Raw genomic sequence first — 26,858 nt, forward strand, 5'->3', positions numbered from 1 at the left:
AAAATGGGTGTAATACCACTCTTCAGGTGCCAGGTGGATGAAAGACACAGGGTCTGTGAAGAGCTTGCACCCAGTACGAGTCTGACAGATGGCCCTCCCCTCTTCCTGCGAAGGGCAGGTCTCCTCTATCCAAGGGTCCCAAGATGTCATCAGCCCAGTTCCCCTCCCCAAGTGGGCGGCCCTCTCTGAAGTCTGATCCTTTTTATTTTCCTTAAGTCACAAAGCCCAGTGTGGAGTGTAGTTGTGTGTGTGTGAGTGAGAGGGAATGGATCTGACTTCTTTGAAAATGGCTTCTTTGCTAAAACCACAACCTCAGATCTGATACTGAAAGAATCCACTGGCACTGGTCCCTGTCAGAACAATTCGGAGATAGCCAGGGACCATCCTCCAGGGCTGGCAGCGGGCCCCCACGCTGAGCCTCACTCTCGAATTCCCAACAGGCTCAGGGGGCAGGCCCCCAACACGCCATCCCACAGCCTCGTTCCTCTTTGCCAAGGAGGCCAAAGAGAAGGGCTTGGCGTTCTGAAGCAAAATTCTCTCTCTCTCCCCTGCCCCTCCCTGCAGAAACCACACATACACACACACACGCGCACACACCCCAATTTTCAGAAGGCTCTTGGCACTGCCCACCCCTTCCTGTGCTGGACAGAGCTGCTGGAGCAGGATCTGCCCGGCGGAGGCTGCCTTCCTCATTCCCAGCCCCCTCCCGTCCCTCCTCCAGGGTCAAGGTTTTGTCAGGAGTTTCAGGGGCAGTGACTGGTGGGGAGGGGGCCACAGACGTGGCTGCTGCCAAGTCCTTTTCTTTCCCCCACAGTATGTTTTATAAGCTGGCATGTAGTTTATTCTTCTCCTAAACACTTCGGTAGGGTGCAAGGCCTGGGGTTGCCATAGAAACACCTTTTAACTCCTCCTCACCCAGAAGGCAGTGCCAGTCCCCAGGGCTCTGGGGGAGAAAGGCAAAAAGAGACACCTGTGGATGAGGAGAAAGGAGAGAGAAGGCCATGGGGGGTTCCTTAGTGAGGGCCAAACCAGGCATGCCGTGCCCTTCGCCCGGCAACATGGCACCAGGCCACAAAGAGAAAACAGCCAGGAAGGTTCTAGAAGCCCGTGGGCTGGCTTGAGCATATTTAATGGGCTACAGTGTTGACTGGTGGGCTAGTAGAAGTCAAGGGGAATGGAGAGCTCCTACACATTTCCTTCAGGGAGAGAAAGGGCAGAGTTTCAACCCAAACATTAACCAGAAAGTCTGGGAAAACTGGGAGCCACCTACTGGACGCCAGCAGGGTGCTGTAAGGCAGCAGAGGTCAACAGCAAGCAGCCCACTTCCACACCTCCCATTTCTAAAAGCGTTATCTCATCCTTGCCACCAGTGCAGTGCACCAAACCAAGGCAGAAGAGTTTTGGATCGGTGCCAGGGCATCGAAGAGTTTTTTGTTTGTTTGTTTCTTCTTTATTTTTGCTACCACAATGTTCTGGTCTGGATACTTTCTGGTAACTCAGCTTTTCTCTGGGCAGTTTATTAAAGATGGGGGCAGGGGCATTTCTTGAATAAATCCAGAGAAATTACAGGAGAATTTCTGCATCAGCCCAGACCCACAGCAGGAAACCTAAGCAGGAAACTGAGTCAAGAAGTGACCCCATTGGAAGCAGGGGTCTCCTTGCTCCTGTTTCCAGGTTCCCTGGTGAACTTCCAGGGTGGACATCCCAAAGCCAAGGGCAAGGGGGAGGCATGAGGTCTCCCTCTCCCCACACAGCAAAAAAATCCAAGTGGACACATCCGAGCCATTGGCAAACAGAAGAGGACGCCCTCACTCCACCTGCCAGCCTCCTGGCCCCGAGTGTATGCTCCTCACTGAGCAAGACCAGAACCCACCAGCAGCAGCAGCAGCAGCTCCCAGCACTACTCAGGTGGAATGTCACCTACAGGGTGAGAAGGGACAGGCCAAGTGGAATTTGGGTAGAGGCAGTCAAAGGAGAGGGGAGAAAACCCTTCCAGCCTCAGGCAGCCCAAAGGAATCCTTCCAGGCAACCCACACACCCAGGGACCAGCCAGAATCCCCCCGGGAGAGGGAAGGGCGCACAACACAGGGCCCCAGGGGACCTCTAACAAGGGTGACCCCAGGTCACACAAACACCCGCGCCTGCCAACTGGACTGACCTTCTGGTCACCACAGCCACCTCCCTGACTTCTCCTAGGCTCCGCCGAGCCCACCAGCAGCGCCCCTCCCAACCTCAGCTGCCTCCCCTGCCAGGCTCCGGCCTCCTCCCCCTCCTCCCCTGCAGCACACTTGTGGAGGCCCTCACCCAGGACCCAGTGGAAAATTTTCCTTCCCCTTTATGACTGTACTTAAAACACACACGCTCCATTCTTCACCTCTGAATCGACACAGGCAGAGGCCGGCTAGACCGTGTCCCACCCCACCCCCAGCCCGCGTACACACACACACACACACACACACACACACAAAGCAGAGGCCACTGGACTTGCATGCTTTATGAGCTGGAAAGGAGGGGAGAGATGTTTTCCAGCTGCTGCTCCTCCACCTCTGGCCATCGAAACACAAGTGTTGCGAACACTCCCAGACAAGTTCTCCCAGGACACTCTCCAGGCCCTCCATAAAAACTGGTTCGACTTCTTACTGAGTCTCTCTAATCAAGACGCGAAATCCAGCTTGGAACTGTCACCATGATGTGACCCTTGGCATCTTTGTTCTTTTGGTGACAAATCCATTTTCCCTGCTCATTCTCCCCCTCCCCACACATATTCAAGGAAAAAAAAATAGTCTTCCTGCAAATTCTCACAGCTGTGTGATAAGCGATCCCTCACACACGCCACCTCCCGCTTGCTATCAACACTCAAATACAGTTCCTCCCGGGGAGGGTCAACCCCACGGCTTTCTTCTCATTTTTCTCCTTAAATCCACCCAAACTTGGCAGTCAAGAAGCTGGGTTAGCACTTGCTTGGGAAGCGTGAGCCTGGGTTGGGTCTCAGTGAAAAGAATGAACTTCACGGGCACAGAAGATGATGAAAACTCAGAAAACTTCAAGTTTCTCCTGCAACTTTTTGTGCACGTGGCTGGCAACTTTTTTTTTCTTTTAACTACTCAACATCCCAGCACTTTAGCTGGTATTGCAAGTTTTGGGAACCTTCTCCCCCAGCCCTTCCTCCGGCGATAGTAAAGAGGAAAATTTTCCGGATGTCAAAAGGAGCAGTAGGGATCTCACGCCCTAAAAGGAGAGCGAAAGCTGCAAGAGGTTCACTAGGCCAGTGTGGGGTTTCTCTGCAGGGCATCTTCCCCCTGGATTATGCCAGAGCCCCGGCCAGAGGAAACTGAGTCTCACCACCCCGCCCCAAGCCCAGGCAGAGAAAAGGAGCGGGGTTCGCCACACCACCCGGAGCAGCGCTCCAGTCCGGGCTGCAGCGCGCGAGCGGCCACCGCGGGGGCTCCGGCTGGGACACCGGGAGCGCTTACCGATGTCAGAGTTGCAGAAGGCGTCCTGGGGGTGGCTGGGCGAGCATGTGCACGCCTCGGCGCCCCAGTCCCCCAGGCTCCAGCTGCCCAGGAGCACGACGAGCCCAAGCCAGGGAGTCATCGCCGCGGCCGCTGCTGAGGCTGCTGCTCGCCTCTCCAAAGTTGCCGTGCGCGCCGCCGGCGGGGCCGCTGCAGCCCGAGCTCACCCGCCCGGCCGTGCGGGGCAACTTTGGCCTCGGGCGCGCTGCCCTCCGAGTGCCCAGCGGGACGGGAGGGGGCGCGGCGAGCCTGCCTGGGCGCTGGCGCACGACTCCGCGGGCAGGAGGTCTCTCCGGGCGAGGGAGCGGGAGCTGGAGCTGGAGCAGGAGGAGAAGCCGTCCGAGCGCCCGCCCGCTGCCCGCTCTGCGCCGCTGCCCGGCGGCCGAGTGATATAGCGCGGGTCCCCCCGGCTCGCTCCGGGCCCGCCCCCTCCGACCAATGGCAGAGCCGCATTACCTCATCGGCCCTCCGAAAAGGGGGCGGGGCCGGGGGCGCGGGGCGACGGGGCGGGGCCGCCCCGGACCGTTCAGATCCTTATAGGGAATAATGCGGCTGTGGGCACGCGAGTAGGTGGGCTGGGACGCGCCTCCGACCCGCGCTCGCCGAGTGTCCCCCGGAGCGGCGCCCCTCTCGCCTGCACCCTCGCCACACGCCCACCCTGCCCTCTGGGCGCCTCTAACCCAAAGCAGAATCAACGACCACCCACCCCAGCACCAACCCCTTGGCAAGTCAGAGGGCCCCTGGCCCTGGAGACCTTGGCTGTGCCTGGGTGGAAAGGCTAGGAAAAAGACTAACTCTCCGCCTTCTCTGGAGGGAGCAGGGTCAGAGGGGAGGGAACCAGGTAGATGACCTACCTCCCCAATCCCCCGCACCCCTACCCCTGACTTTTCTGGATATGAGGAAGCCATTTGCCTTTTGGTGCTGGCTGTAATAGACGACTATTTCCTCGGGCTCATCCGGAGTAAATTGTGAAGTCATTCAACAGACACTGTTCTGGATGCTGGGCTCAGCAAAACAAAGTCCTCGCTCCCATGGAACTTGCAGGCAATACATCAGTAAACCCATGAATACACAGGGTAATTTTCGATGGTGACAGTGCGATGAAGAAAACAAAACAGAGTAATGGGTTAGACATGACTGAGGAGGGCACTGCTTTCTATGGAGCAGTAAGAGATAGTCTGAAGAGTCAGCTTCTTAGCTAAGATGTGAACAAGGAGAAGGCTCAGGCACGTGGTGATCTGGGAGGAGACCACCGGTCAGAGAGAACAGCAAGTACAAAGGCCCTGAGCTTATTTGAAAAACAAGTAGAAAGAGCTGGAGGAAATGGTAACCCACCTAGGGCAGACAGGTCTCCACCATTCAGCAAGGAATTTGGGGGCGAACTGATCCAAACCTGGGGTAAAACCAGGTCCTGGAGAACTAGCCAGGATCCTAGACAACTAGCTGCAATAGATGATTGCTACTAACTAGCACTAGGACTGTCCTTATTATTAAGTAACATCTTGATTCTGCCTTCTATTTTCCATACCTCACTTCGTTATATCTCACAATAATCCTTTTAGATAGGAAAAACACAAAGTATTATTCACACTTTCCAGAGTAGGAAACTGGTGCAGAAAGGTGACATGACTTGGCAACCAGCCAGGAACTCAATTCCCTCGTTTCCACCTTAAGAGAGACACTTCTTTCTCCAGACCTTAGCAGCAGTGAGCTCTCCTGTGCAAATGTCCTTTTGCAGCTGGAGTCTTCTTTCTACTCTTGAGTCTCGCTCCCTTTCTCTCCCAACTCATCCCATTTAGGAAGAGACTTGAATGTTCTGGCTACAGACATGCTAAAAGTTTGGAATAAAATAAGCACTGGGAATACTGCTTAGAAAGGCAAGTTCAGCCTCTTTCTCGGAAACTCCTCTGTTTATACCTCAGAGAAGTGACATTGAGATGGCAGACAGAACATTTCATTGGAAATGGTATTTCCAAGAACAGTTTTTAAACCCTCTTCCCCCCCCTTAAAAATTTTAGCTATAAGGAAGGGAATCTAGTTTCCACATTTTTCTGTCTTGTCCCTTTCCCAACTTTTAGGACCCTTCCCACCTCATCTCTAACTCTAGTTTGACCCGTAGAGATCTCTCCCTCTCTCAATGTTTACTCCAGCACTTTGCTCGTTGTTTCATGGGTGATGGTTGTATTCCTTCCCCAACCACATGAGAAGCACTCTGAGGCCTGAGATGTTTGACCACACTGCCTTTTAGCCCTCATTGCACAAAATAGGGTCCCAGGAGACTTGGGTGTGGGTGTAGCCAACAGCCTGTTGAGTCTTGAGAGCAATGGACGCTCCAGAGGCCACCCCAAGGCTCCAGGTTGAACGAGGGCATGCTTGGTGGGATTTGAGAGTTTGGCTTATGCCTGCACTGTGCCAGTCATGTGGAAGGTTTTATAAGCCTTTCCAGACCAAATCCACTTTGCTTAAGCATCTTAGGTGATAGAGGTCCTCTCTTCTCTATTTTCTTTTCACTTTATGATTTTGTCCAAGATGCCGACATTTTCTCCAAGGGAAGGCTAATCTAGAATATGAGTATCAGAGAAGTAACTTTTGCTGAACTTCAAGCAGCAGGTTCCTTATAGAAGCATCTAAAGCATTTGGTGATGGCAGCTACTGAATTACGTAAGCACAAGAGTCATCTGATTGTTTTTCCAGCTGAAAGATAATGAAATTGCCTTTTGGTTTATTTCCTCTTGCTCCCTATCCTAAGCTGGTCCATGCAGCGTCTTTGGAGTTCAGCTTCCCTTTCGGTTGGGAAGTTCCCCCAATGTCTAACCTGAGGGAACTCCCTCTGCCCACCCATGTGAGGTCAGCTCAGTCTTCACCCTGAGGAAGAGAAAGAGTGAGTTCCATGAACCCTGGTGGAGGGGGCCCTACTGCTAGGTTCAGCCCCTCCAGCAAGCAGACCTCACAACCATCAATGCGGATGTCCTGGTGTCCATGGACCTAATAATACTTACGAATTGCTTTTTCAAGCCCACTTTATAAGCTAGATGGAGTAGACCTGGGGCTAATGGTAAGAATGAAGATACCAGCTCTCCCACTTTCTCTTGACAGCTAAGAACCATGATAGATTTATAAACCTTGGAAGAACTGAAGAAATTTCCAAATCTATCTGGCCTGTCCTCAACCCTGCTGGGCTGACCTGGGACTCCCTTTCCTGGAACTTGTCTAGGAAAGATGAGTCCATGTGCACCCCTTCATATCAAGTTACAGGATGTTGGAATCTATGAAAAGTCTCTCTTGGACACTGCGAAGTCCTACAAAAGGACCTCAGAGACTTCCCATCCTCATTTTGTAGGTGGGGAAAGTAAGGTTCAGACAGGTGAAGGAATTTGCCCGAAGTCTCACAGTCAGCTAGTGGCAGAGCCAAGATCTGGCTGCAGCTGCCTGATTTCTTACGTGGGCTCTCTCCCACATGCTCATGAGCCTCAGTCCCCGCCAGCTACATTACGTGACCTAATGCTCGCATTCTGGCCATGGAAACCCCAGCCACTTGCAGTCCTGGATCTGCATTTCAGATGTGCGTTTCAGATCTGCAGACCAGTTCATTTCAGAGTCTCTTTGTACAGTGCCCAACGCATGGGGAATTCCACCTCACTGACTAAATAGTTCTCTGTGATGATAATAATCATCTCTGAACCAATCAGAACGAATACAGCTCTGTACTCCTCAGAGGTTTATCTCTTATGTGTTTCTTTTTTCCTTTTCTAAATTATCTAATACCTTTTGAAAACATTCCAAACATATTGCTGCAAAGAAATACATGAAAACTTTCTTCCTGGGGGACAAAAAGAGGCTGGGGTTAAAAAAAAAAGCAAAAGATCTGAGATTTGCTTTAACAGTTGCTGCAGAACAACAGTTGCTTGTGTGGACAAATCAGCTCACCTGTCCAGGTCTCAATTTCCATGTTTGTTGGATGAAAGATACAACTCAATGGTCTCCAAGATCCCCCTTGGCTCAAAAAGTCTAAGAGTCCATGGAAAATGCTCCAGGACAAGGTGTTTCTGAAGGGAAGATAGATCTTGCCATTTAAAAAGGTTCGAGACGAATTGAATGTGCCCCAAACTGAAGCCCATCCATCAATCTCTCGATCAACACTTACTGAGTTCCTATTCAGCTCTCTCCTCCAAGACTCAAGCTGAAAACAAAGGTTGTGATGGCGAAGGCATACGACACACTGAGGGTCTTGTTTCTGATAGATCCCAGTTGTAGTTACTTGTTTATCTGTCTTTTTGCCTCTTGGATCATAAGCACTAAAAAGTCAGAAAATATGTCTTTTATTGTTTTCCTATCCTATTTCCAAAATTCATTGAATTCCTGTACTGCCTATAGATGGAAGCTTAAATCTCACTTCCTCCAGGAAGTCTTCTCTGATTCCCCTCCCCAGTCTTTGTCAGCCCCCTTCCATGTATCCCCACAGCATCCTGTGGTTTCTTCCTTGACACTACTTACCTGACAATAACATGATTGTTGACCCATCTGTTTCCCTTGCTGGACTATAAGCCCCTTGAGGACAGGGATCGAGTGTTGGTAACAAAGAAGTTAGTAAGTATCAGTTAAATGAGTCAAACTGATTGGCACCACCGACCCCTTCTCAGTCAGTATTCAGATAGGCAGGTGGTAGTGCTTGGAAAGCTCATGGAGCCCTATCCCTCTGATCAGTGCTAGGGGGCGCTGTAAGCCAGAGAACACCCATCCCCTCAGCCTGCAGTCTCGGCCAGTCTCACTGAGAAGGTGGGAGAGGCACAATTCCACACTAGTCAGTGGGGTGCGGGTGCCTTTGAGTGGGTGAAGCTAACCCCTCCCGTCTGCAATGGCCGCAAAGCTCTCAGTCAGCATCCTGTCTAGGTCCGCAGCTGCCCAGCTCCTCCACCTCCGAGCTGGCCACATGTCGATCCAAGGGGAGACATACTCTCTGGAAGCTACACACTTGTGAATCGTGGGTTTGGGGGGATCTGGGAGACCTGAGAACACAGCAGAGGATGCCACGGTCCCACTCTTCCAGGGCAGAGCTGGCCTTTGAAAATTAAACCTGGAGAAGGCGCTGACAAGAAGTGTGTCTTTTCTGTTGCCTCGGAGGGAAACACCTCTTTTCTTCCCTGCCCCTTCCCCTCCAGACCCTAGCCACAATGCCTTCCCCCAAACCCACAGTCCATCTGAAAGTCATTACATTCAAAATAACCTTTTCCAAGCAATAGACAGCCCTGGTCCACCCATCACCATGAGCCCTGGCCAGGCCCTCAGCGGGGCTGCTGCCCAGCCCTGGGGAATTACGAACCTAAGATGGTAGGTGCTTCCAGGTTCTCTCTGTGTCTGGCACTGACAGGGAGTAAACACCTTCCCTCCCTTCCATCTGGAGCCAATTTCATGGCAGTAAAATTGCAGGGCGTCTCTTGCCCAGCTCTTCCCCAGCCTTGCCAGGGAGAGAAGACCCCTCAGCTAGAGTCTCTGGCTGTGCTCATCTGAATCCTGAGGTTTTCACTTTTCTTTCCACCAGGAGCCGCTCCCAGGGATTTTAAGCCAGAAAACACATGTGCACCGGGGAGACGTTATTGCCCTGAGTCTCTGGGGTGGTGGGAGATGGGAAACAGAGTTAGTATTCCAGCTCTTGCCTTTTTTTTTTTTTTTAATAACTGTGTGCTCAGTCGGTCGATTATTTCTGTGAAGGATAATATGAAGTAGAGGGAGAACATCTCCTCAACCCTGTCTTAATGTCTTCCTTATGCCCATGGAGTTCATATGTTTTTCCTTTAAAAATGAGTAGCCCCTTTGTGGTTTCTTTGAAGGTTGCATGTTCAGCTTTGCACAGAAGATGCACATGAGTGTCTCCGCCGGGGGCTTTCACGGTTTGGGAGGGAATAGGATGGATGCGTAGTCGGCCTCCCGTCAGACTGGCCTGGAGATCCTGTCTCTGCAAGGCCCTTGAGCTCTCTTCAGTGGAACCTGCTGGAGCTGAAACTGACTTGTCCTGTGCTATGGAGATGGCCAAAGGGCGTTTGACGCCGTGATCACATTCTTCCTTAAACTTGGCTGCTGAGACTTGATCTCTCTGGGTGTTTTGCTTTCTACTTCTCCAATTGTACCTTCTCTGTCTTCTTGGCAGACTCTTCAGGCTCTTTTTGTCACTAAAATGAGGTGTTTCCCAATTTTCTGTCCTTGGCTGCCTTCCCTTCCCGTCTAGCCTCCACACTCTTCCTGGCTAATTCCACCCTCTCCCTGGTTCTACCTACCGCCATGCTATGTGTGCTGGAATGGGCACTGTCTGCAGCCGTATCCCTCCGAACTCCAGTCTATATCAAACTTCTCCCTAGATAACTTCACCTGGAGGTCCCATGGCCTTCTCAGACTCCAAGGGCCCAACACTCATTGTCTTTTTAACTCGGCCCCCTGTGATGTTACCCGCCCTCGCCAATGGCACCATCATTCACCAAGTCCGATAGATTCTCACTCCACACATCTCTTCTAACCGTCCCTTTCTCCCCATTCCCACAATTTCTGCCTTGGATCAGACCCACATTGATTCTTTCCTGACAATTTCAATAGTCACGTCACTGGTCACCCTGTCCAGAGTCTTTCTCTATCAAATTCAAATTTTGCATTGCTGCCCGTGTCAAGTTTTTCAAATATAAACCTGAAACCATGCTGTCCTTTGCTTAAAATGATTCATTTGTTCTCCACAGCTGTCTGAACAGTCTTAAACTCCAAAGAAAGGCATACAAGGCCCTCTGTGATTGGGCTCTTCCTGGTGCCCCAGAGAGGGGGACCATTCACGTGGAAAACAATGTGATCACTATCCCTGCAGTTACTCACGGAGGGCCCTGTCTTTGCTTATCTCTCCAAACCTATGCCCTCATTCCCATCTTCCAACCCTTTGTTTCCAAATATCAGTTTTGTGCCTCCAAGGCATGTTCACACTGTGCTCTTTGCCTGGAATCCACCCTCCACCAATATATTCCCCACCCTTCTCTGTCTCGTCCTCAGGATTCTTTTATCTTTCAAGATTCAGCCAGTCACCACCTCACGGATGTTTTCCTGACCCCCTCTTTCCCTCAACAGAATTGACCACCCCTCCAAGGTCTCTCCTCCTTCATTTTCTTCCCACTCACACCATATCCCCCAGACGTCCACCCGGCACCTCCCACACTCCGTTGCCCCTAGTGGTTGACATGTCTTTCTCTCCTCTAGATACCAAGCAAATTTAGGAGTTTCCCTAATGCCTAGCACTGCATCTGCACATCACAGGCACTTACCAAACATTGCAAGAATAAACTAACCAATGAGTTACAGGGAAAAGAAAGGCCGGGGGCAATCAGAGTATCAGCTTCTCAAATTCACCATAACAGAGGTTCTGGAAACCAGCTTCTTGGGTCCAGAAACTCAACTAGATTCAGTTCCCAGAGTTGATCAGTCGCAGGGACACTGTGATTCATAACAGACCAGCAAGCCAACCACAATTCCATTGTCTCTGTTTCCCATGAGACATTTCATAGTCACATAGGCTAGGGCACTCAAGTCAATGGGATGCCCATATTTTCCTACCGATGATCACAGAAAGCTTCGTGCAAAGCTAGTCTCTCATCAGAAGCTTGCTTTAATGTGTATGGAGTCAGAGCACAGTGACTGAGGTCATCATATAAGAAGGGTCTTTTGGCTGAGATAATTCAGAATTCTCTTTCTCACTGAAGCGAAGGCTTTTGCCAAGGGAGTGACAATGTCCACACCCACTGGCAAGAGCCCCTCTCGCTGGACGGTGACCGTGCTGGATACACATTGCCAACTTTCTGCTCTTTGGTCTTCCTGGTTCTCTGCTCCAAACTTGCCACTCCCCCCCTTCTTTTGCCCAGACTTTTTGCACTGGGAATATTACAATCCATTTGGTTTCTATGTTGTAGATTGCAGTCACCATCCAGTGGTTACCCTCAGGTCAACTAATTTGGGTTCTGGATTTTGAACTCTACCCTTGCTGTCTTGATTTACTACCACAGATGGCTAAGCACATGCACGGTGTGTGAATTCGTGGCTTCAGTGCTCAGAAGACTGCCAGCTTTCTTTCCAAGTTTTCTTCATTGTCATTGCTCCACTGACAGTCTCTGTGTGCCTCACAGCTTGTGTGTCGCGGTGTGATTATCAACTCTTTGAAGGAAAGGGACAGGGTTCCCATCTTCCTTCCCTCCTTCCTTCAGATATTCCCAGAGACTCACTGAGTGTCCACTACTCTACGCTAGGCACTCAGAATCTAACAGTGAACAAGACACAAAGCTGCACTCAAGGATTTCCCAGTCTAGTGGGAGAGAAAGACGAGAAGACAGTTGTGGTTGGTACGAACTACAACAGGAGGGTCAAGTGCTCCATGAGGTCACAGAGCTGGGTCACCCAATCAGGGAGTAGGGTGTTGTTTGGGAAGCCACATTATGGTAAGACAGAGGGTCAGAGCCAGGAGAGAACTGTGGGTCACCAAATCCAACCCCCTCATTTTCAGACATGGAAAAAGGCCTAGACATATGGACTTTTATATGGTCACACAGGATTATTGGCAAAGGCAAGACAAGAAATGAGATCCCTTATTACCTCGTCATCTTCCCATCACTCCAGGCTTCTCTAATTCATCTCATGAGAGATATCCAGTAACTAGTTATTTCCCTGCCCTGTAGCATTCATCAACCTTGGGATGATAAGCTAAAAAAGACTTCTAGGACAAGAAACAAAGAAGGGAACTCATATTAGTTGAGTACCAATTATGTAAAAGACACTTTTAATACAGTATTTCCTCTAATCCTCATAACTCTAAATAACAGATATTATTTTATTCCCATTTTGTAGTTAAGAAAACTGAGGCTCAAACAAGTTAAATTACATCTCCAATTTCTTATAAGCGAGGAAGTGGCAGAGCTGTGATTCAGACCTAGAGGTATCTTTCCAAATCAGCACTTTTTCTGGAAACTGCAAAGCCGCTCTGCCCGTAGGTTCAAGGGGTCACTTAAAGTGCTGGTGAGCTCCTCCTCTTCGTCTTTTAGGTTCCCACCGAGCACTCAGAACTCTTGATCATTGAGTGATGCAACTAAGCAGAGGGAGACACAGTTTCGCCCCACCAAGGGCCTGCGAGGGAGGTTTATCAGCAGGCAAATGAGATGCATCTCTTGTTCTGCCCGGTCTGCAGTGGACAGAAGGCCGGAGAAATCACATGGCAGGCAATTTCTGGGGGTGTGGGTGTGCCCGTCTTTGCTTGGAATTTGGATGGATGCCACAGGAAAATTGCATTTGTATTGCAAAGAAAGGACCCAGAATCAAGAGGAAGGCTGACAGAATACTGATCAGTACATTTTAACAACTATTGAATGTGGCTTCATTTCCTCCTGAAATTTCAAGTACGAGATTGAGACAATATACCAGGTTTTTGTCCCAGTTCTGCCACACACAGTAGCTGGGTGACCTTGAGTAAATCGACGAACCCCCTTCTTCAAAGGTAAAACCAGGGTGTTGGGTTTTATGATCTCAAAACTTCCCATGGACTATTCTGGAAGGCAGACTGACAAGGGGGTTAGGGACCAAGGCTTGTGATATCGATAAATCTGGGTTTTGATCCTTTTTCACTTTTTCACCATGACCTTGAACAAGTTCCTTAACCTCTCTGAGCCTCGGATAGCTAATGATACACTGGAGGAGAGATTCATACCTCATAGGATCTTCATAAGGATCAAACAAGGTACGTGAATAAAGCCCTTGGCACAGTGCCTGGCACATCGCAAATTCTCACTGAGAACCTGTATGTACCAGGGTGTAGCCCTACAGGTACAGAGATGAATGAGACCAGCCTCTGTCCTCAAGTAGCCCACGATCTGTGTTTATTAATGAGGAGCATATTCCCATGCTCCCATATTTCCCTTTGACCGTGTAAGTAATACCCAAAGAAGGGGAAAAAGGAGGAGGAAAAGAAAACAAATAGTAATAGCTAATTCCTATAGAGTGCCTACTGGGTGCGGGCTTTCTTCTAGGCGGTTTGCACATGTTAATTAATACTAATCCTTATAGCAAAAGCTCTGAGGTCGATGGGGTCATCCTCACCATCCTTTATTCTTCAGGTATGGTAGCAAAGGTACAGAGAGATTATGTAACTTGCTCCAGATCGCGTGGCCAGGACCCTGCAGTGCTGGGACTTGAAGGCAGAAACAGACTGGCCTAAGAGTCCGTACTTTTAATCACACTGCTGGCCTGCCTGTTCATGGAGAAGGTGACCATGCAGGAAATAACAAGGATCCAAGGGGCAGATGCCTGGGTTCTGTCACCTGGTGGGTCTTCCTTCCCAGAATGCCTTGCACCCACCGATCAAGGTGTGTGAGAACAAGAATCAGATGGAGACACTGAATGGGCAGTGAGTACATCAGCAGGCCTCCTGGAGACAGTACTCAATGGCGTCAAGATGATTTCCAGCTGTTGGGATGAGCACAGAAGCTAGAGTCAGAACACTTGGTCAGATCCCATCTCCATCTAAGTTTCTCTCTAAACTTATACTTATTCTCTATAAAGTGAGGACACACATCTAATTCACAGAGGTAATTTCAAGGATTAAATAATAAGTAACTAACATTGAGTATTTCTTATGTGCCAGGCTCTATTCTGTGTACTTTACAGGTGTAAATGTATTTCATTCTCACGACTAGTATCATGCCCATTTTACAGAAAAGAAAGCTGAGGCTCAGCGAGGTTCAGTAACTTGGCCGAGATCACACAGTTAGTAAATGGTGCAATCAGAATTTTAAAGTTCAGTGTCTGATTCTGTGCTTCTTACCACCTTTCTGTGCTCCGGGGAGTGGTGGAGAACATTTTGCAGACGCTAAATGTTATTGTTCTGTTCTCTCGTAGCCACATCTTAGGTCTTTGTTCCTGCTGTTTCCTCCTTTCACCTGCCTACCTCTTACTTGTCTAGAGGGGTGAAGAGTGAGATTCCGGGGCCCCCAGTGGTGTGCTGGAGCCCACTCACACTGGCTGGTGAGAGCTGATTGTTAAATATCCTGGAATTTCGCAAGTCAGTTGTTAAGCACAGCAATTATTAAATAAATTATATTAAAAATAAGGATAATGAATACTTAAAACTCATCACTTCCTAATTATTTAATTACATTATACTCTTACCTATTCTCTTGAGAATAGATCTACAGGCTATAGATCTATAGAATAGGCTATCGTATCTGGATGTGGAAATATTGTAGAATGGTGTGTGCTGCTGCATTCTTCCCAACTCTGCATTCAGTGACATCACATGGTAACTTAAAATTGGCCTTGATGGGGTATTTATACCACAGTAATTGGTGGATGCTACAAATCAGGCTTTTTGCCCAGGAGAGCTGGTTGTTAAATTATTTATTTATTTTTTTGCTGAGGAAGATTAGCCCTGGGCTAACATCTGTGCCCATCTTCCTCTATTTCGTATATGGGATGCTGCCACAGCATGGCTTGATGTGTGGTGCGCAGGTCTGCACCCGGGATCGGAACCTGCAAACCCTGGGCCGCTGAAGTGGGGCATGCAAACTTCACCACTACACCACCGGGCCAGCCCCTGGTTGTTAAATATTTACCAGCCCACACTGCTGTTTCTTAACTATGTGATCTTGGTCAAGTAACCTTTCTGTGCCTCATCTATAAATTAGGGACAGCATTAGTGCCTACCTCACAGAGTTGTGAGGAATAAACAAGATGATACGTGGAAAGGATTCAACAGAATGCCTGGCACAGAGTCAGCCATCAATGATTGGGCACTGTCAATATTATTATTAAGACACTATTATTATTAGGCATCATCTCCTACAAGTAGCCTTTCCTTCCACCCAAGCTGGGCACCACTCATCAGAGATTATCTCGGACTTGATATTCATCACTCTACACTGGGATTGTCAGTTTCTGTGTCATTTTCCCTCTTTAGAAAATGAGCTAATTGACAAAGGCTGATTGAATTTCTCTTCTGAGCACTTAGCACACAGTAGGTCCTCAACAAACCATTAGATTATTTGTAAAGAAAGAGTTCAGAAGTACTGAAAAAGTACTAAAAAATCAGAATTAGGAAACCTGAAGCTTCTTTACTCACATTACAAACTTTTAAGAAATTCTTCTCCACATCCAGACATTACTGGAATATTGTGTTTGGGGTTCCTGCCTTAGGAGTATCTTATAATGAGGTCATTTTGCAATTTCAGGAACTAAAAGCCCCCTGCCTTGGTGCCCAGACTGACTCCTGCACACTGAACTCTGTTTTATAACAAAATTCTCGGTGTGTATAATATGGAGCCCCTGTGACAGTCTTGGCGTGTCAAGCAGGAATATGACTAGTAACTTTCCAAACTGCTTGAAGGTAGCTGGAACTGCCTTTGCCTCAAGTATTTAGAGAAAAAAAGATCTTGATGTTACATCAACAAACGCTGAAAGAGATTGCACATACCTGGAGTGCTTCTCAAGGCCTGGAGGCTGATTTCAGGGGGAAAGGATGGGAGAGGCTGAAGGCATGTTGAAAAATCATTTTTTGTCTGTTGTTCCTTTGTATGAACTGGTTGCTGGCTTATGCAACGCCCAGTAATTAAAATGGCTGGAATGCTTTGCATTTTTATGGCAACGTGAAGGCAGCTCAGAGGCCGGGAGCTGGAGCCAGCTGGAGGGGGCCCAGCCATCCTACCCTGGCTGCCCCTTGGCCTGGCAGAGGTGGCTGGCATCTGCCTTGGGGTGGAGGAGTGGCGGGAGGAGGGAGGAAGTCAGAAGGGTCAGAATGGCTCCTACTGCTCTAGCCCTCTCCTAAGCAGGTACTTCCAGATGCACGGCCTCTAGAAGGAAGATATGCTTGGGCCGCCCACCTCCTGGAAGTCTGTAATGGTTAGTGGTGCTGCCTAGGAATGATAAACAATGATAAACAATGATAAAGCTATCCTTTATTAAATATCTACCCTCTGCCAGTCCTGCACTAATAACGTTACATATATTATCTGATTTCAAGAAAGAAAAATCAGATCATATCAGTTTCCTGCTCAAAACTCTCTGTAGATCCCTAGTGCATTTAAAATAAATTCTAAATGCCTCACCCTTCAACACCCAGCATCAGGTAGCCCCGCTATTTATTGCTGCCCTTGTATCCCCCACTCTCCCTCGAGCTTACATGTGCCCACCATGCCGGCTTCCTTTCCATCCTTTCACCAAGGCAAGCTCGGGCCCTGCTCCAGGGCTGTCCTCCCTCCTCCCTCCGCCTTCCCCAGGTCTTGCCACGGGCCAGTTCCTTCTCGTTATTCAGCTTCCAGCTCAGATGTCTGTCACCTTCTCAGTGACGTCTGTCCTAGCTGAAGTGGCACAGCCATCCCTGGTCACTCCCATGGTCCCAGTGCCTCCCATTGTCCCATTTTCCAGATTTATTTCCTTTTCAGTACCTTTTATCACTATCTGAAAACATCATACGTGTTTATTTTGTACTCATCGTCTTTTCCAACTAGAATGGAACCTCCTTGGGGGCAGAGCCCTCGTCTGTCTCATTCACTGCTCTACTGGCTGCACGTAGACCAGTGTCCAATAAATACTTGTCAAGATAATGAATCTTCACAACAGCCCAAAGAAATGGACATAATTGTCCTTATCTTCCAGAAGCTCAGGAAGGTTAACGCACTTGCCCGAGGTCATCCCATAGGAAGTGATGTCACCACAGTCTGTCTGACCCCAGAGCCCGTGTTTTGGGATGGGTATGCACCTTCCCCCCGTGGACAGCTACCTTAGGAAAGAGTGGAAAGATGGAGTCTGTATGTCAAGGGAAGGAACCAGGCCTCAAGGCTAACTATGAGCCCTTTGGCAGTATAATGATGGCGGCACCAAAAAATAAGAATGTAAGCACTTGATGGGGACCCAACACATTGGTGTTCTAGCCCAAATTCTGCCACCTTTGTGACCTCGGATGAGTTAATTCCCCTCTCTGGGCGCTTTTTGGAATGTGCAGAGGATGTCTACTTCCACTTCCCCAGGGAACGATTGCGTGACAGTGTCCCCTCCTGTCCTGGGATGGAGAGGGCGGCGTGTTGCGTGACCTTGAGTGGAAACCACAATGTGGGGAAGGATGCTCTCCCTGACCGCGTGTGTGCCTGCCTGTGGGTAACTTCAGAATAAGCAACTGCATCCAGAAGTTGCCTTTTAAAGCCTTTGGGGTGCTTGAGGGAGGGCAGACTTGGTTAAATGAGGGGTGTTGTCACTGTTCCTCCCTGTGTTCATGCATTGCCTCCCTGACAAAGCCAGCGTGCTCAGCCTGGCCTTCTGGCCCCAGAGTCAGCCCCAGCCCCACCCTGCTGCCTGCTTCATTCTAGCCAAGTGGTGTCTGAGCCCTTCCTCACCATGATACGATCTGTCTTCTTCCCTCCATCGGCTTTTTAAAAAGTGTTTTATTTTGATGGAATTCCAACTTCTAGTGGCAAGAGTAGTTCAAAGAATTACCAGATACGTTTCAGCCAGATTCCCTGAATGTTAACATATTACTACATTTCCCCTCTTCCCAGTTTTACTTTCCCTCTGTCTCTGTCTCTGTCTCTCTCTGTCTCTGTCTCTCTCTGTCTCTCTCTCTCTCTCAGACACACACACACACACACACACACACAACTGTTGAGGAGTAAGCCGCAGACACGATGCCGCTTCTCCCCTCAATATTGCAGTGTGTATCACACTGGAATCACAAGGCCACCATCAGCTTTTGCCATGTGGAGCAGCTCGGCCCCTGGACCTCTTACTAACTGTGTGCGCTTCTGCAGAAGATGCCACTTCTCTGAACTTCAGCTTCCTCCTCTGCACCCTGGAGCCAGTAGGACTACCTGCGTCGTAGGGCCCGTGTGAGAACTGAACGAGCTACCCCATGCTGAGGGCTCGGCGTTGTGCTTGGGACACGGAGACTGCACAATAAGTAAATGGGACTGTATTTTGCTAGAGGCTGTATTTTTTTCTCCTTTGAAGTGGTTTGAATTCTTTGGATTTCTCCTGCTTCTTCTCCAGGCCAATTCTCATAGGAAAAAGCAAGCCAGGCTCTGTCATCCATCCACCCCTTGTTTATTGAGCAGCCATGCCGGGCCTGACCCTGTTCTGGGTACTGGGATACAGCAGCAAACGGGACAGATGCGGTCCCCATCCTCACAGCTTGTATTTGCATGGTGGAGACAGAGAATAGACATGGAAACAAATGGATGAACCATTCCAGTGGGTCGGAAGTACAATAAGAAAGTAACACTGAGTGACTCGGGAGCCGGGGAGCATGCGGGGGCTCCTTGATTAGGGTAACCAGAGAAGACTTCTCGGAGGAGTTGAAAGTTCTACTAGATCCTTTAATCCGAGAAGATGCCTTCTGGAAAAATACCAGGTACCATTTAGTTGCTCAGTGACTGAGGGCATAGTGGGATGCATGAGAATTTTAAATCCTCCCAAAAGAACATTACAGTGGGAGCACGCACTTCTCTACCGCTTGCGTGGAGCCGTGCACTTTACATATATTATCCCATCAGTCTTCTCGGACTCCCAATGAAGCAGACATTATTAGCCTCATTTTATAGATGACGAGACTGAAGTTCAGAGAAGCAAGTTCATTTGCCCAAGAACAAAGAGAAAGTAACGAGAGGCCCTCTGACTGCACCCAGCACCAAAACTCCACCTGGAACCACAATGGTAGCCTCTTACTGCTCACAAAGAAGAAAATGGCAGGTTTTAATCTGAGAAAGGAGCGCTGTGCTAGGTGTCAGAAGGCACGGTTCTAATCCTGGCTCTGCCGATTACGAGCCGTGGAGTCTCAGTATAACCCTCCGGGAACAGAGCAGTACTGAATGGTCCCTCACATCCCCTCCCACTGTAACAGGTAAGTTCACCTGGGTTTTTTTCCTCCCTCTGCCTCCTCTTTGATGGAGAAAAGTAACACAATGAGGGAAGAGAATTAGGAGGAAAACAGATGAGCTGCAGGTATCACCTGTACCAGATGAGCCAGAGTGTCTGTCTCAGAGGGGTGCACAGAGGCTAGAGATGACTCCTCTGTCTCATGACATCTAGCACAGTGCTTTGGACACAGTAGGTGCTCAAGCTCTGCTCTTGTACGAACAAATGCATTTGTTCTCTCTTGCCAATAAGAAAAGCAGTGATATTATTGATGGCCACACCTCATGCAGTGTGCAAATAATGCCTGCTGTGATATGCTGTTCTATTCCAGGACTCCTGTTTTCATCAGGCCACTGACATATTAGAGGGTTTCCAAAGGAGGAAGGATGGTGGAGAATTACCGTTGTAGTTAGTTGACAATATTAATGATCTATTGCTGTGTGACAATATTACCACACACTTAGTGGCTTAAAACAACAGAGTTATTATCTCATGGTTTCTGTGGGGCAAGATTCCAGGCAAGGCTGAGGTGGGTCCTCTGCAAAGCTGCAATCAAGATGTTGAGTGGGGCTGCAGTTTCATCTGAGACTCGACTGAGGAAGAATCTGCTTTCTTGCTCACAGCGTTGGTGGCAACGTTCAGTTTCCTGTGGACTCAAATGTGCCATGGCTCTAGGCTGGAGTTCACCCTCAGTTCCTGGCTGCATGACTCCTTCCACAGACTGCTCGCTGTGTAGCAGCCTGCTTCTTCAAAGCCAGCAGGGAACAGAGGCTCCTCCCAAGACTGCAGTCTTATGTAATGTGATCACGTACATATACTCACATACATCCCATCAGCTGTGCTGTATTCTGTTGGTGGAAAGCAGGACAAAGCCCTGTCCGTACTCAGGAAGGGAATTAGGAAGGAGGTGAATACCAAAGGAGGGAATCATGGGAGCCACATTGGCTCACCCTCCAGACCGAGTGATCAGACAACCCTAGAAATCATGGAGTATGGAGAACAGTTGAAAGCACTTGAAAAGTTTAACCCAGGAGAGAGGAAAATAATAATGATAAACACCTGTGTTGCTTTAATTGAGGACTTTTCATATATTAGCTCATTGAACCCTCATACAACCCTATAAGGTAGATACTATTATCATCCACATTTTACAGATAAGGGAACTGGGGCAGAGAGGTCAAGGAGCATGCCAAGTTGACACAGCTGTTGAGTAGTGTTGCTGGGAGTTGAACCCAGGCAGCCTGCCCCCAAAGTTCATGCCCAGCAAGGACTGTCAGTCATTAGTAGACAAGGTTGAGTTTCTCCCAAGAGACACCAGGACCAAAGGATAAAAGCTACGAGGTGGAAGATTTAGGGCTTTCCAGAAGCTCTGAGTCCACATTTCCAGGGCATCATTAGCAGGTCCTGAGGAGCAGCTGTCCAGATTAGACTCAGCAAGTATGCTCCTGAGTACCACAGTCCCCACCACTCCCTATTGTCTCTTCAACTGAAGCCGTAGTTCTGGTATTTCTCATATTCCTGTTTCAGTGCCCCAGACTGCACCGTGAACTCCTGGGCCAGGCATTCAGGCCATATAAACCCATGGTCATGGGAGGAAGCAAAGGAGGAGCTAGGCCTTAGTGACCATATGAGAAGCACAGCAAATGTAGCAAGGGAGCCATAGGACAAGGATTCAAGTATCAAGAGGGTTGGCCTCCACTGTGAACTGAAACCAAGCCCCTTGCCTCCCTCGATCTTTAGCTCCCTACCCTGTATAGTGGCAATGACAGTTTCTGCTTCCACCGGTCCTTGGGAGGATCCAGTGAGATCCTGGGGAACGGATTCACTAAACGTCCTTCGAGGCCCAGATCCATAGACTGAGGGAAGCCAGATTCCTTGTGTTAGAACCACAAGACCTGAAAACTCATTTGTTTTCCTTCTTATGATGGAATTTTCCTTCAGAAATAGTTTTGAAGGAGAAGAAAACCCAACCCTTTGAGAAAATAGGAAGGGGAGGACTCATTGAGGGAAAGCTTTATTCATTACTGCTTTTTTGTTCTGTTTAAAAAAGAAAGCTATTCAAGCGAAGGAAAAGAAAAAGGAGAGAAGGAAGCATAGTCTGCTGCAGATCTACTCAGAACTTGAATTCTCTGCACAAGAATCCCAAGGCAGCCCTTGGAGAAAGGAAAATGCATCAGAAAAGGAGCTGGGAAACCCTTAAATAGCAATAGTGCTCGACCCTGCCTCAGCCCATCAACAACAACATAGTAATAGCTAACACTTAATTAGCAATTACTGTGTGCCAGGCACTGAAGTAAGTACTTTATTATTAATTCCTTTAAATTTAAGCCCAGCCCTGTGAGGCAAACACAGTGTCATAATCCCATTTGAGAGATGGGGAAACTGAAACCCAGAGAGGTTAGGTAACTTGCCCAAGGCCACACAGCCCATCAGTGGCAGAGCCAGGATTCAAACTCATGTAGTCTTGCTCTAAGACTTGTGCCCTTAACCCTGACCTAGTCAGACACTCAAGGATTGATTGAGCAGGTACATGGGCAAGGCATGATGGGAGGTACCACCAGGGTGAGAGGGAGGAGGAGGGATGCACGAGGAAAGAGCAAGACCCTAAAAGTTGAGTCTTCCAAGCTAGTCCACTTTCTGGCTGTGGGACTCGGGCAAGACGGTGAGCAAGTGGGTCCTGTGGGTATTGGTAGTTCCAGTGCCTTAGACAATTAAAAAACAATTGATGGAAGGAGGGAGAAATGGAGAGAAGGACAGAGAGAACGTAGGAGGGAGGGAGTGAGGAAGGAAGGAAGAAAAGAGATAGAAGCAATAACTCATAATTATAATAGCAGCTAGCTCTTATCAAGTGTTTATTATGCCAGGTACTGCTAAATGCTTTGCCCACGTTATATCATTGAATCCTCATAATAACGACCCTGTGCCGTGGTTAATGTTATTACCTCCCTTCGAAAGATAAAGAAACTGAGGCACGAGAAGTTCAGAGCTTGTCCAAGTTCACACAGCTGATAAGTTAGGGAGCCAGGATTCCGGCCAGGCAGTGTAATTTTAGTGCCCAGACTCTTAGCCAGGAACAAAAACTGTAAATATTTGAGGTCAAGGTGTAATCTCTCCCATTTGCAGGGTACTTGGTGGCGTCTTCATGGTGCGGTTTCCAAGGGTGGAGATGGGGACAGAAATTTCCGGGGTTCTTAGCCAGCGATTCTCGGCTAACACTTAGGTGGAAAGTACCATGCTGTACAAAGATGTGAAATGGAAACCAGAGTGGCCGCCGGCGCACCGCTCAGCGGCCCTTCGAGGCTCCGTCCTGTGCAGCAGTACTCTGGCTCATCTGTAATTTTACTCCCCAGGACACACTCCGGAGACACCCATCTCATTTACCTCCTCGTCCCCCCAGGACCAGCTGCAGCTGTGAAATTCCAGCCCCGTTCAGCAAAGCACAAATTAAATGCAGTATCCCAGTGAGCTGGCAGCTGTTTAGTTTGTACCCAGGCAGGTAGGCAAAGGAGAATAGAAATCAAGGCAGGGGGCTCAGGCCGGGAACGCCGTTCCTGTGTTGGGCTTCGCAGTGCTGGAGGCAGAACAGAGAGGTTTGCACAGCCTCACCGTCAGAGGGAGCTCTTTGTTCCAGCTCCCTCTGCCATGTTTTGCTTTTCTGCCCTAGTCATCCTATTGCAGGGTGGGGGCACCAGTACTTGCCCAACCTATATCTTTGCTGGTACTTCGGACTAAAGGAGTTGGTATGGATGACATCACAGTTGTAATCTGCAAAGCGTGTCCAGCTGGTAATCATATTTTCCCTATTAATGCATTTCCCGGGGAGGCAGTGTGTCTTGGGGAAACACACAGTGTGAGAGTCACACAGACCTGGGTTGGATGCCCAGCTCTGCCACTAGCCAGCTGTGTGCCCTTAGGTGAGTCATTACACTTCTCTGTGCTGGGGTTTCCTCTCCTGTGAAGTGGGAATAATAATGCCCACTTCAGAGAGTTGCAGTGAGGGTTAAATGAGATAGCGCCTGGCTCATGGAAGAAACTTAACGAAGACTGAGGAGTAATCCCGTGTCTTCCATCCGCTGTTCCCCACCATTGTCATTCTCTCAGGGCAGCCTTCTCTGACCTCCAGGACCAGATCAGAATCCACTGTTAGAAGCCAGCACAGTGTGTGGATTCTTTGTAGCACACATCACTTTTTACATTTATTTGGATGATGATTTGATTAACATCAGCCTCCCTCACTGGCCAGGTGGAGGCAGAGACCGTGTCCATCTTGGGCCATCACTGTAAGTCCAGTGTCTAACACAGGCCTGGCGCATAAGAGGTGCTCGGTAAACATTTGTGGAGTAAATTAATAAAGGAAACGAGTAGTACCTCAATACGCTGGTGTATTCCATTTGTTTGGAAAGGAGTGTTATAAATAAGTTTTTGTTATTGATAGTAAAGTCCTGGAGTTTGTTATTTCCTTTTTAAGAAATAATTAAAGCGTGTTCAAGATTATCTTTAAAATAGTGTCATCCTCTTTGTCTTCCTTTTCACTATGCTTTCTTGGGTGAGTACAGTTACATGCAAGTCCTGAGGATTACATTCCACCCAGCGTAAACCCGTGAGAATGTGTCCCACAGGAATCCACCCGTCATTGGGTCTTAATGGAAACAGAAGGTTGAAAAATATGGTCTTACATCACAGATCCCCTTTGCCTGTAGCCCCTGGTCTAGAAAACTGTAAATGGAAATGGCCTTGTCTCTCCCTCAGATGACGTGAACATTGAAAAGTTAATGCTTCTAAGATCCTAGGGTGAGAGCACAGAATTATCTGCTTCCTGCCATAAAACTTCCTGCCTTGAGATGCTGCTTATCAATCCGTTAACCCTAAAGTGTCTTGACCAGCCGGGGTCTGATAGGAGAAAAGCATTTTCCTCTTGGTGTGGCAGCCTGCAGACCTCTATTATAGCACCTATCACCCTCTCTTGCAAGAATTTAGTGTTTCCCACAGGTTTTAGGTGGCGTCTCCATGAACTTTTTATCTAATAGTTAACTTTTTAGGACAGTATGTACCATAAAAAATTTAACTAGCAAATTAAATCCGTGAATTCGTGGATATTATTGCTTAGGATAAACCCAAAGCTGGCATTTAAGTAAGAGAAATAAATGAGTCAATGTGAAGAAAATACTAAGTAAGTATTAATAGTAAACTGTTACAAGAAAATGGCAAAAATCATGAATGTGAAAAGCTAGTGCATGAGTTTCAGGAATGCAGCAAGTATTTATTTTCTTGTCTCTTTTCCTGTTAATCTCTGAGTTCCTTTGGGATAAAGACTGTCTTTGATTCTTTATATCCCAATCACTCACACAGGACCTGGCAAGAAGAAGCTGAATGAAGTCAGTGAATGTGGGATGCACAGATGCAAAAATCATGACTGGGCGACTGAATGGTGGGACGGGCTTGGCATCCTGGGCTCTGACAAGTCCACTGAGGTTGGGGTCTTCCCAGTGCATTGGGAATGACAAGAGATTTTCACATATTGAGGTATATGGGGTAACTATTTGGGTTCAAAACCAATTCAGCTTGAACTAAAAAGCCTGACTTATCGCCTATCAAACATACATTGTACATCTGCTTAACCATTAAAGTAAAGAATGCACTCTCTTAAGATAAGAATGCATACTTCCCCTCCTACGCCCTATCGTCCTATCCTATCCGTAATGCCCAGTATTATTCCCTTTCCCGACATCAGGGTCCTGTTGTCCTGCTAATTTGCAACCAAATACCTCTTTGAAACTTTGATGAATATGTATCCGGGGCGTAGTTAATGTATGTTCTTTGTTCTAAAAAGATACAAGACTGTACTGAAAACCATCCTTCTCCAGAATACTTTCTTCCTTTCTGGAAAAGGCCTTCCCGGGTTATAATCCTCACTTTGGCTCAAGTAAAACTCACGTATCTCTCCTATCTACAGAATGGTTATTTATTTATTGGTGAGGAAGATATGCCCTGAGCTAACATCTGTTGCCAAGTTTCCTCTTTTTGCTTGAGGAAGATTGTCCCCGAGCTAACATCTGTGCCCATCTTCCTCTATTTTGTATATGGGATGCTGCCACAGCATGACTTGATGAGCGGTGTGTAGGTCAGTGCCCGGGATCAGAACCCACGAACCCTGGGCTGCCGAAGTGGAGCATGCAAACTTAACCACTATGCCACGGGGCCGGCTCCTGGAATGGCTATTGATTATTTCGTGTCAACCAGAGCAACAGTGCACAGAGTGAGGACTTTTCTTCCTAAACAGATTTCTGTGTGATAATAATTGGTAAAAGGAGAGTGGGGCTGGCTCCAGGCCATGAAATGAAATCTAATGTACCCAATGCCAGCTTCCTCCTTCTCAAATTCTCCCCACCACACAGAATTTCCAGCTGCCTGGGATGAAGGAGTTGCTGAGAATACAGAAATCCGCAGCTAGGGCACAATGGGCCCTTTGGACAGAACACACTAGCCGTGTGGCCTCAGAGAGGTCACTTACTGTCTCTTTCTCTGTGGAATAAAGGAGTCATTACAGTGAATGAAATTCTATGATTCTGGGAGAGGTTGGTTCTGAATTTGAAACCAACAGGGAAGGCAGATGGGAGGGAGTGCCGATGAGCTGGTGCAAGGCCAGATTCAGGCTTGAAGAACTGATGCCTTGACATCCAGTGATCATCTGTGTGGTCAGCGTCATGGGTGGCTCCGTGTGGTGACATGGTCACCCATGGGCACTCCCAGGTTTAGGAACTTTGCTGTCAGTACCCACAGGGCAGGGGGTGGCTTCTGCTGCTGGGGCCCCCACCTACCTCAGAGCAATGGTCAGGGCAGCCTTGCTTCCACTTTGAATTCTTATGTCTCCCCCTAGGACTGCCCTTTACAGTTTATTGAATGCTTTTCTTGTCGTCTGTCCCATCTGATCCCCACGAGGTCCCAGAGGAGGCCACTTAGGTAGTGCAGAGGGCATGTGGTAACCAAATGCTGAAGGCCGTGTGGCTCAGTAGAAAGAACACCTGCTGTGGGGCAGAGAGCTCGCCTCAAGGTGCCCAGGGCATGAGACTTGGAGCCAGATCCCTGCGTTCAAGGTCCACCTCTACCCAGGTGCCCACTGGGTAACCCTAGGAAAGCTGATCTCTCCTCTGGGCTGCAGTTTTCTCATCTGTAAAATGGTCCAATAACAGTGCCTGCCTCATAGGGCTGTTGTGAGTGTTGAATGAACACTCCCCGGCACATAGAAAGTGATATTTTATTACCTCCTGTGTTACTTTGGGGATTTATCAAGATAATGGGTAGATTCGTTTCCCAGGGCTGCCATAACAAAGTACAACAAACTGGGTGGCTTAAAACAGCAGAAATTTATTCACTTACGTTTCTGGAGGCCAGAGTCCAAAATCAGTATCACTGGGTGAAATTAAGTTGTAGGGCAGAGCTGTGCTC

The 26,858-nt window shown here is 48.5% G+C and overlaps 2 protein-coding genes across 2 annotated transcripts in view; one reads left to right on the forward strand and one right to left on the reverse strand.

Annotated features, from left to right (window-relative positions):
* Nucleotides 1–3,867, reverse strand: part of TIMP3 (TIMP metallopeptidase inhibitor 3) — a 57,765-nt gene extending 53,898 nt beyond the window's left edge. The window contains exon 1 of the mRNA XM_004418078.3: nucleotides 3,474–3,867. Within this exon, the coding sequence (XP_004418135.1) occupies nucleotides 3,474–3,594 (121 nt within the window). The 5' untranslated portion in view covers nucleotides 3,595–3,867. The remainder of the gene's footprint in view (nucleotides 1–3,473) is intronic.
* The window catches only part of SYN3 (synapsin III), a 425,920-nt gene that overhangs the window by 176,167 nt on the left and 222,895 nt on the right, over nucleotides 1–26,858 (forward strand). The gene's annotated exons all lie outside the window — the stretch shown is intronic.

The sequence above is a fragment of the Ceratotherium simum genome, chromosome 25 (genome assembly GCF_057802395.1).
Source record: "Ceratotherium simum simum isolate JZ-2026a chromosome 25, ASM5780239v1, whole genome shotgun sequence".
Taxonomy (NCBI): Eukaryota; Metazoa; Chordata; class Mammalia; order Perissodactyla; family Rhinocerotidae; genus Ceratotherium; species Ceratotherium simum.